Here is a 17,003-nt window from a genome sequence, read left to right on the forward strand (position 1 = left end):
TTCCAAACATTTCTCCTACAACCCCATTCCTCTTACAATCCAAACCAGATCTCAAAATCAGACCTGTAGAAGCCATTAGTCTCTTTGGTCTCTTTTGATTACCAGGTAAGAGACTGTGTCTTCAATATAGTCCGTGTCAACCTACCACACAAAAGAGCTCGAATTTAACAGCTCCACTGATAAAAGCCTCATAAAGTTGTTTTTATTAATCTCTTGAAAACTTTAAAAACACTTTGGACTATTCCTGGTTTATTATGATAACCGTCATGCCTACATAAGTTATACCATTTTAAATCTTCCCAAAGACAAAAATCACCCAAGTCCATGGCATAGGTAGTTTTAGAGGAGTATTTCAGTACAATATGAGAGCCACTCAAATATACAAATGGTCTGACTTGTGATCTCGTTAATTTTCCATTATCCTGAAATATTTTAACAGAAGCTTAAATACACAAATATTATAACAAATGTTTTTCTACCAGATGGCAAGCTAGATTAGATAACCTCTCAGGTCCCTTTGACTCTGGGATTCATAATTCAAATGCATTTTGTGATAAATGGCTTTTCCCCGCCTCATTTGTATCAAAGGCCTCAACTTAAGCTATAAAGAATTATGTATGGCCACAGGATATTACTATACAATTCTTAGTATCAAGATTAGCAAATCGATAAGACAACTTTCAATAACTGGACAGAGATTTAATAAAAAAATTTGTCACAAAAATTTATAAAGCTCTTGGGATGCTTTCTTTGATGTTTATTATATTGGGATTGGGGGATTAGAAGTTTAAGTAAGATGGTAGCATTAATCATATATATGTATATATACATATGTATTATGTATATATGTATATATGCATATATATGATTATACAGTAACAGACTCTGAACTTCCTACTGCAATTGTAGAGACTCAACAAATATATGATTAAAGAAAAAGGAGGGGGGATAAAGAAAGAAGGGAAGAGAAAAGTTCATCAGCTGCTATCTTACATGTGTAAGGAAGGAAGTTATATATAGCATGGATTATCTATTTAGTCTAACATATTTAATTTCATTATGATAAAGAGCTTGAAAATTTTACCAGTAGTTGTCAGTTTTCAGGATCTTTTCTAAATGGCTCACTTACCATGACCCCATTAAGACAAAATTGTATGTTCTCTTTAAACCTCATTATACTTTTCTATCTTCCATTATATCACGTTTCATACAGGATTTATAATGATTAGATTACTTGTCAGTCTCTTCTACAAAATTGTGAGGTATTGAGAGAGTATCTTTCTATTATCTATATTTCTGACATTTAGCAATATAGTGTCTGGCATAGAGAAGGTGATAAATAACATTTGGATGTAGGAATGGATCAATGGATGAATGGTGCAATGAATGGATGAAATGAGGTGAATGAGTGATGGATTTGCTAATACATACTTAACTATATAACAATATAGTTGGTCCATCAACAAAAGGAATTGATTTAAAATTTACCATGACATTAAAATCTTCATTACAGACTAAAATAGAATTAGATTATCCATTGTGATATTCACATAGGTATAATAAATTTGTGAGTGCATGCGGAATAGATACAAAGCAGATATCTAAAAATATTTCTAATGATATCTTAAGAATACATACCTGGCAAAACACAGGTTTATGGATACTGGAAAAAAATTGCAACAGCTCCTCTGAATCTCTGTAGTCAGTCGGGAGTTTGTCTATACAAAGGCACTTAGAATGAATGAGCTCTGCGGCCAATAGATTCACATCCATCCATTGTGCAAAGAGAGCTGATGCTCCCAGCTGTTTGCCCAATAGCTCCAATCTAGCCTTTGCAGCAAAGTCCTTTTTCATGTATTCCACAAACCCATAGCCTTTGGAATGGCCAGTGACTTCACTGTAGACCAGAAAACATCTCTCAATGTTTCCATACGCACGAACAAGTTCTTCAAACTCTTCTAATGTAAAGGAAGTGGGCAGGTTGGTAATACACAGCAAAGCATCTGTTGGCTGGAGCTGTACTACTAAGTCTTTTCCTCGAAAAGAATATTGGTGAAACATCTGAATTGCATTCTGGGCTTGTTCACCATTCAGTAAGGTAACAAATGCTGGAAGATAAAATAAATGAGTTTTCTAAGCCTGTGTTTTCAAACTTTTGTGACTATGACTCACAATAAGAAATACATGTTATATCTGTGACTCGGTACACACATACATATTTCTGAAACAAAAGTATCAGGAAGTAATACTATTACCATATCAAAGCACTCAAATATTTTCTATTTCATTGGATTCTTTAACACTGACACCCCCACTAAACTAATATCATGACCAGAAACACAAGTTAAAAATACGCACCCTCCCGCCCCAAACCTCTTTCAGAGACTTCAATCACTCTACTATTAAGGACTTTTGAAGTTGTCCAACAGCTCGCTGGTACTTGGTTCACGTTTTATAGCCTTCTTCTGGCTCTCTTTTTCATTTAAGAGAGTTCTTATCTCTATGTATTCAGGTTCAGTAATCTTCTGCAACATCTATTCTGCTGTTAATCCCATCTACTGTATTTTTTTTAAATCTCCAACATTGTAGTTTTCATCTCTAGGAATCTGACTTGGTATTTTTCAATATCTTCCATATCTCCACTAAACATATTCAATCTTTACTGTAATTTCTTGTACAGATGGAACATTGTTATAAAAACTGTTCTCCATTTTCATTAATTATTTTGTTTAAATTCTAAGTCATTTTGATTGATTTTTCTCCTTATTATGGGTTGTATTTTCCTGCTCTTTTGCTATGTTTGGTAACTTTTTATTTCATGCCAGGCACTATAAATGTTACCTAGTTGGGTGCTGGATGTTTTTTTCTTTCTATAAATATTCTTAAGTTTTGTTCTAGGATGTGGTTGAGTTACTAGGAAACAGTTTGATCTTTTCTGGTCTCACTTTTAAATTTTGTTAGGTAAAACCAGAGTTGATTTTCTTGACTATTGAGATAAGACCCTTCTGAATTCTCCTCCTGATGCATGCACAATGAATCGTGAGGTTTGTCAGCCTAGCTCCGTGGTCGGCAAACTGTGGCTTGCGAACCACATGCGGCTCTTTGGCCCCTTGAGTGTGGCTTTTCCTAAGCCTTAGGAGTACCCTAATTAAGTTAATAACAATGTACCTACCTATATAGTTTAAGTTTAAAAAATTTGGCTCTCAAAAGAAATTTCAATCGTTGTACTGTTGATATTTGGCTCTGTTGACTAATGAGTTTGCCGCCCACTGGCCTAGCTGATGGGAATAGCACTATTCCCGGCCCCGTGTGAGCTGTGAAGATTGTTACCACTAATCCCTTTGTCAATATTTAGTAACATTGAAATTGTACATAACATATGACCCAGTAATTTACTTGTGGAGAAATAGTTACAATGTATATTAGAAGACAAAAATAAGGATATTCATTGCAGCATATTTGAAATACTAGAAAGTTAAAGCTTCTAAATGCCTACCAGTAATGAATAGATTTATCAATGGTGATAAATTCACAAGATAGAATAATATACAGTAGTTTAAATGAATGAACTAGAGCTATATATATCAACATGGAAAGATCTGAAACAAAGGTTGAGTTAAAAAAGAAAAAAGCAAGTAACTAAATGAAACATGTATAATACCATTTATGTAAAGTTCTTAAAAACACCGAGATCAACACTATTAATTATACATATAATAAAATTACAGGTATTAGTCGTGGTATAATGGTGACAAATAGCTCCACAATCTCAATGGCTTAACAAAATAGAAGGGATTTTGTTGTTGATGCTGCATATCCCACAGTGGAAGGAAGGAAGGAAGGAAGGAAGGAAGGAAGGAAGGAAGGAAGGAAGGAAGGAAGGAAGGTTTGCTCCTCACAGTCACCCTTGGAGCTAAGCTGGAAGAAGTGCTGCAATCTTCCTCAACCTCTTACAGGGAGAGGGTGAGCAGTGAACCACAGGCTGGTGCTAACACCTTCCACCTACAAGGGATACGGTCATTTCCATTCACACTTCATTCACCAAAGAGCAAATCACATGTCCACTTCTAACCTCAAAGAGGGAAAGAGAACTACCTCACCTCACGCCCAGAAGAAAAAGGGTAAGAATCTGTGAACAGCTCTAATGACTGCCACGATATAACAGCCAAGTGTAGAAAGTAGGTACCAAATTCATAAATGCTTCTCCCCCAGGGAAGAAGGGAGGGAAGACAAGTAGACACTGGATTTCATTTTTATCTATAATGTTCCTATTTTCAAGTTTTTAAAGTCAGAAGAAAAATGCAGAATTCTGACCATACTACCAGAGATTTTTATTCAATAGATCTACACTAGGGTTCTAATATATATCCTATCTAATAATAGAGAAACATGGTAATTAACCGTAACTTCGCTACCCTTCCTATTGGCTAATCAGTGAGGTATGCAAATTAACTGCCAGCCAAGATGGCAGCCAGCAGCCAGGCAGCTGAAGCAAACATGAGGCTTCCTTGCTCCAGTGATGGAGGAAGCCAAGGTTCCCCGGGTGCCACAGCCCAGCTCTGAGCTCCGGATGCAACAATGTTGCAATTATAGAACCTAAACAAACCCCAGGTACCTGTTTCCAGCCAGCGCGGCCTCAGAGCTTAGAGCAGCCAGTGATAGCAACAGAGTTTCAATTATAGCATCTAAACAAACCCAGATACCTGCTTTAGCCGGCAACGGCCTCAGAGCTGGAGCCGGCTCTCAGCTCCAGTGACAGCTATAGAAGGTAAATAAATCCCAGAATTAAAAAAGAAAAAAGAAAAAAGGAGAGGCTGGGAGCTTCAGTCGCCCACCAGCCTGAAAACAGCCCTCAGCCCCTCACCCAGACTGGCCAGGCACCCCAGTGGGGACCCCCACCCTGAAGGGGGTGTGACCAGCTGCAAACAGCCATCAGCCCGTCATCCAGGCTGGCCAGGCACCCCAGTGGGGACCCCCACCCTGAAGGGGGTATGACCAGCTGCAAACAGCCATCATCCCATCATCCAGGCTGGCCAGGCACCCCAGTGGGGACCCCTACCCTAAAGGGGGTGTGACCAGCTGCAAACAGCCATCATCCCCTCATCCAGGCTGGCCAGGTACCCAAGCGGGACCCCCACCCTGATCCAGGACACCCTTCAGGGCAAACCAGCCGGCCCCTACCCGTGCACCAGGCCTCTATCCTATATAGTAAATGGGTAATATGCAAACTGACCCTAACAGCAGAAGGACTGGGAATGACTGATCACTATGACACACATTGACCACCAGGGGGCAGACGCTCAATGCAGGAGCTGCCCCCTGGTGTTCAGTGCACTCCCACAGGGGGAGCTCTGCTTAGACACAAGCCAGGCTGATGGCTGCCAGTACAGCAGTGGTGGTGGGAGCCTCTCCTGCCTCCTCAGCAGCGCTAAGGATGTCCGACTGCAGTTTAGGCCTGCTCCCTGCTGGCAAGTGGACATCCCCCAAGGGCTGCCGGGCTGCCAGAGGGATGTCTGATTGCCATCTTAGGCCCAATCCCCCGGGGAGTGGGCCTAAGCCAGCAGGTGGTCATCCCCTGAGGGGTCCCAGACTGCGAGAGGGCACAGGCCGGGCTGAGGGACCCCCCCCCCCGCCCCGCCCCATGAGTGCACAAATTTTTGTGCACCGGGCCTCTAGTGTGTGTGTGTGTGTGTGTGTGTGTGTGTGTGTGTGTGTGTATACATATACATATACATATACATATACATATACATATATATATATATATATATATATACAGAAAATTTTTATAAACATTTTAAACATTTGCTAACTTGGGAATGGATGTGTACATAGTGATTATATCATCCTCCATAATTTCCCTTACTGTTCATCAACTAAAAAAAGAGATGTTTTAGACATTTACATATCATATAATGGGACTAATCTAGTATAGTTTTTAATATTACAGATATAAAACTAATACCCAGAAAAGTTAAGCAAATATCCCAATTTGCCCAGCTAACGTCAAATCATACAGTTTATTCAACAAGTCCAGTTTAATAAATTATTAAAACTGAAGAATACAAAGCCTATAAGGAATAGTCATTATAACATTAAAATCTGTAAAATTAGCCCTAGCTGGTTTGGCTCAATGGATAGAGCATCGGTCTGCAGACTTTAGGGTCCCAGGTTCAAGTCCAGTCATGGGCACATGCCTGGATTGTACGCTCGATCCCCAATAGGGGCGTGCAGGAGGCAGCTGATCAACGATTCTCACTCATCATTGATGTTTCTATCTATCTCTCTCCCTCTTCCTTCCTCTCTGAAATCAATAAAACATATTAAAACAAAAAAACTATAACATTAGAACAGTCATCATAAAAAGTCATAAGGCTCTAGTAACTTCATATTAATTTATGTGATTAAAAATTAGGATACTAATATTATCTTCAGAAAATAAATTTTAATTGTAACATTTATATGACTTAATACTTAAGAGTTTCAGTGATTAACTTAAGAATGAAAAGACACTACACATTTTTATTTTATAAGGACTATATGTATAACCAAAATGAAATTAAATGCTTAGAACTGAAATCTTACCTGTTCGCTTATTTCTGTCCACATAACAATACTTTAACTCATAGTCTTGTAATAAATCGTGAACTTCCTAAAAGAGACATGAATTCAATTAATACACAAATGCAGTTAGTAGATAATCCAGCTGTATTAGCCTACCACCATTACTACTACCCTCTCGCATGTAAAACATCTTCCGTGAATCTCCATTACTTATTTAAATTAAAGGCTCATCAGACACAGCCTTTACCATCAACCTACCTCTCCAAATATATCCCCAATACACCCCCACACACTCCCATATTCCTGCTCAAAGGACTGTTCACTGCCTCGTGAGGATACCATGCACAGTCCTTACTCGGGATGTCTGTTACGCTGACACCTTGACCTAGCATGGGGCAAACATCGCACTAAGGCTCCCAAGCTTTACCTGAAATCACATGTACCCTTTGAAATCCCATCTCAAATGTTCTTGCAAGAATCTTTTCCCAATTCTTTTCCACAGGACATGACCTCTCCCACATCTAAACTAACAATGGTCATACTTTACTTATGCCTCTCTTATAGAAAAAATATTAAAACGTTTCTATTTCTATACTACATGCTAAATTTTTAACAATAAACCTGTAGATACTTGTAATCCCTGCATGGAGAATAAATAAATAAATGTAGACTGCAAACCTAACTTACAGATCCCTGGCTATGAAAACAAAGAGGGAAATTCATAGCATCATGCGCCTAGTTCAAGAAACAAGAAAAATGTCAAGTAAACAGCCTAACTTTACACTTAAAGGAACTTGAAAAAGAACAACAAGCAAAGTACAAAGTGAGAAGGAAGGAAGGAAATAATGATGATCAGAGCAGAGATAAACAGAATAAAGCCTTTAAAAAAAAATACAAAAGATCAAAGGAACCCTGAGCTGGTTCTTTGAAAAGATAAAGACTGACAAACCTTTAAACAGACCCGTCAAGAAAAAGAGAGGACCCAAATAATAAAATCAGAAATGAAAGAGGAGAAGTAACAACTGGCACCAAAGAAATACAAAGGATCATAAGAACATATTACAAACAACTATGTGCCCCAAAATTGGACAATCTGGAAGAAATGGATAAATTCATAGAAACATATGACTTCCAAAACTGAATCAAGAAGAAACAGAAAATCTGAACAGACTGATTACAACTAATGAAATTGAAGCAGTAATAAAATAAAATAAAAACCTCCTAGCAAACCAAAGTCCTGAACCGAATGGTTTCACAGGTGAATTGTACCAAACATTCAAAGAAGAACTAACACCTATCCTTCTCAAACTATTCTAAATAGTTTGAGGATGGAAGACTTCCAAGCTCATTTTATGGGCCAGTATTTTCCTGATTATAAAACCAGATAAAGAAAGAAATTTATAGCCCAGTATCCCTGATGACCTCAGCAAAAATCCTCAACAAAATATGAGTGAACAGAGTCCAGCAATACATTAAAAAGTTCATACATCATAATCAAGTGGAATCTATTCCTGGGATTCAAGGTTGGTAAAATACCTGCAAATAAATTAACATTATATACCACATTAACAAAATGAAAGATAAAAATAATATGATCATATCAACAGATGCAGAAAAAGCATTTGACAAAATCCAGCATCCTTTCATAAAAAAACTCTCAGCAAAGTGGGACTAAAAGGAACATACCTCAACATAATAAAGGCCATATATGTCAAACCCACAACCAACATCATAGATCAATGAATGGGCAGGGAAAAAAAAAGTATTTCCCTGAAGGTCAGGAACAAGACAGGGATACCCACTATTACCACTCTTATTCAACATAGTACTGGAAGTCCTAGCTACAGCAATCAGACAAGAAGTAGAAATAGGAGGGATCCAAACCAGAAAAAAAAAGAAGTAAACCTGTCAATATGTGCATGACTTAGTACTGTATATAGAGAACCCTAAAGATTCCAGCAAAAAACTACTGGATCTGATAAATGAATTCAGTAAACTAGCAGGACACAAGATCAATATTCAGAAAGCAGGTGTATTTCTATACACCAAGAATGAATTATCCAAAAGGGAAACTAAAAAAAACTACCTCAATTACAACTGCATGTACTCGGAAAACTATAAGATACTGAAGAAGGAGACCGAAAGGGGTGCAAATAAATGAAAGCATATACCATGTTCATATATAGGAAAAGTTAACATGGTTAAAATGTCCATACTTTCCAAATCAATCTTTACATTCAATGCAATTCCTAGCAAAATACCAATGGCGTTATTTCACAGAACTAGAAAAAATAATCTAAAAATGTATATGGAACTACAAAAGACCCCAAATAGCCTCAGCAACATTGAAAAAGAAGACCAAAGTTGGAGGTATCATGCTACCTGATTTCAAACTATAATAATGAGGCTATATTAATCAAAATAGCATAGTACTGGCATAAAAACAGACATATAGATCGATGGAACAGAACACACAGCCCAGAAATAAACCCATGCCTTTATGTTCAATTAATATTTGACAAAGGAGGCAAGAACATGTAAAGATAGTCTTCACTAACGGTGTTTGGAAAATTGGACAGATACAGGCAAAAAAATGAAACTAGACCACCTTCTTACACCATACATAAGAATAAACTCAAAAGATTGAAATGTAAGATTAAAAACCATAAAACTGCTAGAAGAAAACATTGGCAGTAAAATCTCTGACATTTTTTGTAGCAATATTTTTTTTCTGATACATCTTGAATAAGAGAAGCAAGAGAGAAAATAGACAGATGGGACTACATCAAACTAAAAAGTTTTTGCACAGCAAAGGAAACCATCAACAAAGAGAAAAGACAATCTACTGTATGGGGGAGGATATTCCCAATCATACTATGGATAACAGGTTAATATCCAACATTTATAAAGAACTCATATAACTTTACACTAGAAAAACAACCCAATTAAAAAGTGGGCAGAAGACCTGAAGAGACACTCTCCAAGGGAGATATACAGATGACCACAGCCATATGAAAAGTTGCTCAAAGTCACTTATCATCAGAGAAATGCAAATCAAAACCACAATGAGATTATCACCTCACACCTCCATCAAGAAATCAACAAACAACAACAAGTGTTGGTGAGGATACAGAGAAAAGGGAACCCTCGTGCACCGTTGGTGGGAACGCATATTGGTTCACCGACTATGGAAAACAATTTGGAGGTTCCTCAAAAAATTAAAAATTGCCTTATGACCCAGCCATTTCACTTCTGGGAATATATCCTAAAAAACCTGAAACACTAATTCGTAAGAATTTATGCACCTCCATGTTTACTGCAGCATTAAGTGGATAAAAATGCTGTGGTACGTATACCTATGGAATACTATTTGGTCATAAAGGAGAATTAAATCTTATCTTTTGCAAAGGCATGAATGGACCTAGAAGGTATTACGTTCAGTGAAATAAGTCAGAGAAAGACAAATACATGATTTCACTTATATGTGGAATCTAAAGAACAAAATAAATGAACAAACAAAATGGAATCAGATTCATAGATACAGAGAACAAACTTATCGTTAACAGAAAGGAACGGGGTTGAGAGACTGGGTGAAAAAACTTGAAGGGATTAAGAAATACAAATTAGTAGTTACAGAAGTCACACAGATGTAGATTACAGCATAGGGAATACAGTCAATAATCTATAATAATAAAAGCATAATATTCTAATTAGACCAGACGACCTTCCAGATGAAGCCGGGGCTGCGAGGGAAGCCGGTGGCCGGCAGCCGGGAGAAGGCCTACTCTTGCACGAATTTTGTGCACCAGGCCTCTAGTATTGTAATAAGTATGTATGGGGTCATATGGGTTCTTGAAATAGCAGGGGACCATTCTGTAAAGTACATGAATTGTCTAACCTCTATGTTGTACATCTGAAACTGACACAGAACAATAGTGAATAGAAACTGTAATTTAAAAATGACATATTCTCTATTCTTCATTAAGAAAAGGTATCTCTAGAGTTTCAGTGGCGCAATTGGTTAGCGCGCGGTACTTATAAGAAAAGGTATCTCTCTCCATAGCACAACATATACATCTTGCCAATCGGCTAATTCAATACTTTATGGAGACCGTGACATGGTTTTGTTTGAAGGGATCCAGTGTATGCTTTTAGTTGCACAGACTCTAATCTCTCATTTCACTAGTTAACAGCTGTCAAATGCCAGATAAAGAAAACATGATACGGCTCTTCACATCATCAAGTACCCGTAAACAAATGGCATGCTGTGTTCCTAACTCAGCTGCGAGATTTACCTGAGGAAGATCTCAAGTATTCAAAGATGCATTTCACAACTTAGAAATTTTATTTTTAAAATACCTATATTTCAATTCATGGCTTTTATATGACTCAGATGTGGGATGTTGATTTTGCCAACTTGGAAACCTTACAAAGCTTCCTGCAAATAAATTAAAACGATTATTTTTCTCCATGCCCTGATTATTTTGACCCAGGCAAAAGTGGGTCACACCTCAATTTGATCCCTGGAAAGGTGGCCAAAAGAAAAACTTAAAACCTGAAAGAGAGTCCTAACAACCATTTGCCAAAATTCTACCATGCTCCACAACACAAAACCAAAAGGACTAAAATTATTATCTCCCTCTACTAATCCAGCTTTATGACATTTCTATTAACTTAAAGCAAATTTTAAGGAACAAAGTAGCCCCTTTAATGAAAATGCTTTGCCCTCTGACCAGCAATATCACTTATAATTTTCTTACAGTAAGATGAATTCACCAAAATTGCAAGTATTAGGTAGCTTTAGTAACCTATTTCCAGACCAGATTCACTATCACTCCCTGGAATTAAATGTGGAATTTTGCACATATGAAAAGTCTCCTGGGCAGAGGACCAATAGCTTTCAAAGCAGTTAGTCAATGACTCTCAAAAGTTAAACAACTAATGTTCCAGCTGGTCTGGACTTCTTCCTGAATGAAACCCAGCCATAGTTTTAAACCTGAATCACATTGTCTTCTAAGCCCTTCACAGAACTACTTTCATGAAAGCATTATTTTTCTTTGTAAGGAAGGGTTTCATAGATTAAAATACTCTACTCTTAAATTCCACTTTTATGGTATTTAAAAAAAAAGAAACAAGAATCTTTGTTGATTTTCTTTAAGTTTGGTGGGATTTTGTAATATGAAAAGATGATCTGTTACAGATATTAAGTTATAAGGCATAATAATAATGAAATAAACACCCCGGAACTCACCACCAAACTTAACGATTAGAACATTAACAACACTGTTCCGTCGACTTCTACATTGTTTTGCTAGTCCATTCGGCCACTTTCACCCGGGTGGGGATGGGGTCCTTCCTGTAGCTATGTGTCCCCAAGCAGCATGTTGTTTGTTTTACTTTTTTCTCGGCTTTATAAAAATGGTATTCTGCTAGCATTAATCTTTTGTGCCTTACTTTTCATACTCAATATTAAGTTTTGAAAATTCACTCATGTTACACATGACAGTTCATTTATTCACGACTGCTTGCTATTCCATTTTGTAACTATAGTATGATTTACTAGTATGTATCCATTTTTCTATCAATGAATATTTTATTTGTTTCTAGGTTATTACTGTTTGGCTACTCACATATTTTTTAAAAACTTCTATCACATTCTTATAAATTTTACATATGTATTTCCTGGTGTACAGAATTTCTGAAGGAATGAAATTCCTGGGCTGTACACATGCAAATTATCATCTTTATATGAAAGTGCCAACTTGTTGCTAAAATGGCTGTACCTGTTTACATTCCCATCAACAATACATGAGAGTCCCACTAATCCAATCCCCACAATGCCTGATGTTATCAGATACTTCAATTTTGTCAATTTCATGGATATAAAATGTTTGCATTTCCTCGATTAATAAGGAAGGGCATTATGTGATCATTATGTGGTGGCTTTATGTGTCAATTTGGCTATGATATCCAGTTATTTAATTAAATACTAATCTAAGAACTGCTGTGAAGGCATTTGTAGATATAGCTAATATCTACAGTCAGTTTACTCTAAGTAAAGACCTTAGATGATGTGGGTGGCATTCATCTAATTTGCTTAAGAGCAAACACTGAGGTTTCCTGGAAAAGAAGAAATCTGTCTCAAGACCTGCCCAAGTTTCTAGCCTCCTGGTATGCCTTAGAGATTTTGGATTTGCAAGCCTTCACAGTCAATCAATCAATTAATCAATATTTGTGTGTGTAATAAATGCATATAAATATTATATATAAGTTCTGAAGAACTCTGATGCAGCCATCTTTCTATGCTGTTACTATTTATTGATTTCCCTCCCTGCCTTTTTATTTTATTGATTTTTTTTTCTTTTTACAGAGAGGAAGGGAGAGGGATAGAGAGTTAGAAACATCGATGGGAGAGAAACATCGATCAGCTGCCTCCTGCACAACCTCTACTGGAGATGTGCCCGCAACCAAGGTACATGCCCTTGACCGGAATCGAACCTGGGACCTTTCAGTCCGCAGGCCAACGCTCTATCCACTGAGCCAAACTGGTTAGGGCCCCTCTCCCCCTTTTATGCCTAAGAGATTCAGACAGAGAAACCTGCTTTAGGAAGGAGAATGTAGGATGTTGTCTTAGCCTAATTTGAATTAAGTATGGTAAATAGGGGGGCTTCAGGCACGGGCCTGTTAGCTAGACACCCTGTGTCCCCTTATTTCTGAGCCTTCTAGCAAGGATTCTGCTGCCAGGCGTGTCCTCTTCCTCAACTACCTGACGTCACCCACTCTCACTTCTGAAACCTAAGACTCCATACCACCCCTCCCCCCTTTCTCCTTTGTCCAAAATTGTCTCAGATGCACAATGTTGCCTCACTGTCCTTGGAATTTTCACGCCTATGTGAATTCCCCATGCACATATACTAAGAATTTTATTTTTTCCTGTTATTCTGTTCATTTGATTATTAGCCCAGCTAGAATAACTTAGAAGGTGGGAGAAAAAGTATTAATATTTTTTTAGCCCCCACAATATGTCTGCTTTTGGTTTTCCTAGATACTCTAAGCTTGCGGAAGTTCTATTCTTGTGTGCCATAAGTTTCTATTATGAATAGGGGTTAAATTTTATCGAACACTTTTTCTGCATCTGTGGAAATGACTTCAGTCCCACCTTCATTCCAGTGATCTCCATATTCTTATTTCCACCCCCAACTTCTCTCCTAGGCTCCAAACCTGTACGTGCTATTGCTTTGCTTGCTACTCCAGGAAGCATTTGTACGTGCTATTCCAGTACATCTGGAATTTCCAACACCAGATAATACTTTTGGGGGATCCAGCAAAGGGCCTAGCATATAATACTTTTCATGATATTAGCTGAGTAAATGTAGCGTCAGTTTTAACTTGGCTACATTTTAACAGCTTTTGGTGCAGCTGGGTTGCTGGAAAGTTCATTTGAATACCAACTTTTTGGCAGGGGAAGATTCTTGGACTAAAAAAAATTAATAAACTTTCAGCTCCTTTATTAGCAGTATAATAATAATAATTTACTGAGTGCTTACTTTATCCCAGGCACTTTATATACATTACCCCATTTAATCCTAACAGCCTGAGGAGCTGAATTTTAAAGCAAAACTTGAATATCCAGATTTTAAAGATGAGGACATGAGGTCTAGAAAAGTTATGTGACTTGCACAGTATGTGATGGCTCTGGGATTCAAACCCCCATCAACAGAGTCTAGAGCAAACACAAGGAAGCATTATCACAACAAAAACAAAATCTATAAAATATTCACTTCCATCACATTCCTAAAGCTCACTGCATCACTGACTTCCTAGCCTTAGAATGGGGATCAGAGGGGGAAAAAAGTTTGGGAGAGAAAAACAAATGCAACATATCTTCATTTTTGACAACTATAAATCTGATAGCATCATTGCCTTATTTAAATATTTCAATGAATCCTCATTTCCCCTAAAATGAAATCCAAACTGCCTAATATGGCTTACAAACTTACAATCATTTGGTCCAGCCTCCGGTGCCAGCCTTGTAACAAACCACAATCTGTCTCAGACTCTATGCCACAGCCATCACGAATGAGCTTTGGACCATGCTTTTTCTCGTCTTTAGGATCCAGTATGTCTTTTTACTACTGCCACAAATAGTCTATACTTCTCTCTTTCCCTCCTCCCGCTAGCTACCTTCTCTCCCTGGGACTCAGCTTACCTGAGTTTCTCTAAGGAGTCTTTCTGAATCTCTCAGATATGGATTAGATATGTCTCCCTTGTGCTTCAACAGCATTTTTTCTTTTCCCCATCACAATATTTATAGCACCTATGAGCCATATTTTAACTGCTTACATACTTGCTATCTCTATTAGATTGTAGGCTTAGCAATAGCAAATACCACACGCATGCTTTGTTCATAAACAAGTCTCCCGTATCCAGCACAACATCTAGCGAAAAGCAGACCTCTGATATTCGTTAAATGCGTGAATGTTTTTTTCCACAGACTGCCCTTTTCAATTCCAGTGCAGTGTTATTTTTTCTGAGATTCTTGTTTAAAGTGCTGAAAAAGCTGAAAATATACTTCTTTAACCTGACCTAAAACATAACTCACTTTTTAAAAAGATGATGTTTTTAAATTAATTAATATTATACTAGGTATACCTAGCAGTAAGAGGTTCTCCGTGAGCACCTTTTGTTTGCAGATGTCCCAAGGAAGAGCACTTCCGTCTCCAGGAGATACATTTAGATAATCGTGCCTCCCAAAAAATAGCCAGATGTAAATCACAATCTCATCTTCTCTGATGCGCAAAATGTTTTGTGTTTCCCATCAAATATCACCTGGCTGTGCTACGTTATTAGTTTTCTATTCCTGTGCAACAAATTACCACGAATTAAACTTAAATGGGTGCTTAAAACAACACCTAGTTATTATTACTCAGCTCTGTAGGTCAAAAGTCCAGGCAGGCTCAAAAGGGTCCTCTTCTTAGGGTCTCTCAAAGCCAAAAATCAAGGTGTTAGGCAGGCTGCACCCTTTTTCTAGCGGCTTGAAGGAAAACCACATTTTCTCTCTTTAAGGTATTATGCAGAATGCCTTCTGGTTGTGGGACTGAAGTCCCTGTTTTCTTGCTGCCTGTCAGCTGGGGACCACTCTCTTAGCTCACAGAGACTGCCCTAAGTCTCTGTAAGTAGCCCACTTTATCTTCAAACCCAGCAACAGCGCATCAAAGCCTTCTTGCGATTCAAACCATTTTATTTCTTCTTCTATTGTTAATTCACTGCTTTTAAATGGTGAGTAAGATCAGAATGGGCCCACCTGCAGAATCTACCTTTTGTTAGTCAACTGATTAGTAAGTAACCTTAATTACATCTGCAAAAAATCTCTTTTTATCATGTAATATAACAATTACACACATAAGACCTAGTCACACTCATAATTCCATGGATTAGAAACCTTGGGGGCATTTTTTAAATTCTGCATACCACAATTAGCACTAATAGATGTAATTTACTGCACACTTACACACACTTTACACAAAATATCTTATTTAATATGTCAGCTTTCAGAACTCAAGCAAAGTGACAAGGACATCCGCACAGAAGACAAACCCAGCACAGAGTGTCAGAACACAGGTAATGTGAGGGCCTTCTGGCCAGGGGAGCAGCGCAGTTCAGGAGGATGAAGCCTATGTTGCATGAGGTGGGCAGCCATCTGCAGTGGTGATGGGAGATTTATTACATAAAGAGGAATGTTCAAGTAAGTAGATATACTAAAGATAACAAATACCAGGTCACTCTCTGTCAGAAAAAGGAGTAACAAATATGGAATGGGAGACAACTAGAATGCACTCTATAGTGTTAGATTGCAACTTGCTGTATCAATGTGAACTCATTACTTAGATACTTAGATAGATGATAGATATAGATAGATGCGAGAAAGAAAGAAAGAAAGAAAGAAAGAAAGAAAGAAAGAAAGAAAGAAAGAAAGAAAGGAAGAGATGTGTATATATATTTATGTATTTTCTAGTACTATCTACTAAGAGAACCTGAAAACAGTGACATCTCAATGGCAATGAGTATGTAGATTTTGACTTCTTAATAGTATTTTCCTCTGAAAGAAACTAGGCACTATATTAGTCAGCTCAAGCAGCGATAACAGTTCTATACAGTTCTGCACCACATAACTACGTTTCAGTCAATGATGGACTGCATACACAATGGTAGTCCCATCTATCTATACTAATAAAAGGGTAATATGCTAATTAGACCAGACGTCTTCCAGACAACCCTCCGGAAGTCCTTCCAGACAAAGCCACGGTAGTGGGGCCAAGACAGAGGTAGTTAGGGGCAATCAGGCTGGCAGGGGAGAGCAGTTAGGGGGATCAGGCTGGCAGGGGAGAGCAGTTAGGGGGATCAGGCCAGCAGGGGAGAGCAGTTAGGGGGATCAGGCC

The 17,003-nt window shown here is 37.9% G+C and overlaps 1 protein-coding gene across 3 annotated transcripts in view; it reads right to left on the reverse strand.

The window, feature by feature from the left end:
• The window catches only part of RAVER2 (ribonucleoprotein, PTB binding 2), a gene marked incomplete at its 5' end in the record, with an annotated part of 84,946 nt that overhangs the window by 52,642 nt on the left and 15,301 nt on the right, over window positions 1–17,003 (reverse strand). For all 3 annotated transcript variants that reach the window (XM_081087067.1, XM_081087068.1, XM_081087066.1), the window contains 2 exons: window positions 1,639–2,108; window positions 6,586–6,652. In XM_081087067.1, the coding sequence (XP_080943193.1) occupies window positions 1,639–2,108; window positions 6,586–6,652 (537 nt within the window). The remainder of the gene's footprint in view (window positions 1–1,638; window positions 2,109–6,585; window positions 6,653–17,003) is intronic.

The sequence above is a fragment of the Myotis nattereri genome, assembly GCF_964212035.1.
Source record: "Myotis nattereri genome assembly, chromosome: 3".
NCBI classification, from domain to species: Eukaryota; Metazoa; Chordata; class Mammalia; order Chiroptera; family Vespertilionidae; genus Myotis; species Myotis nattereri.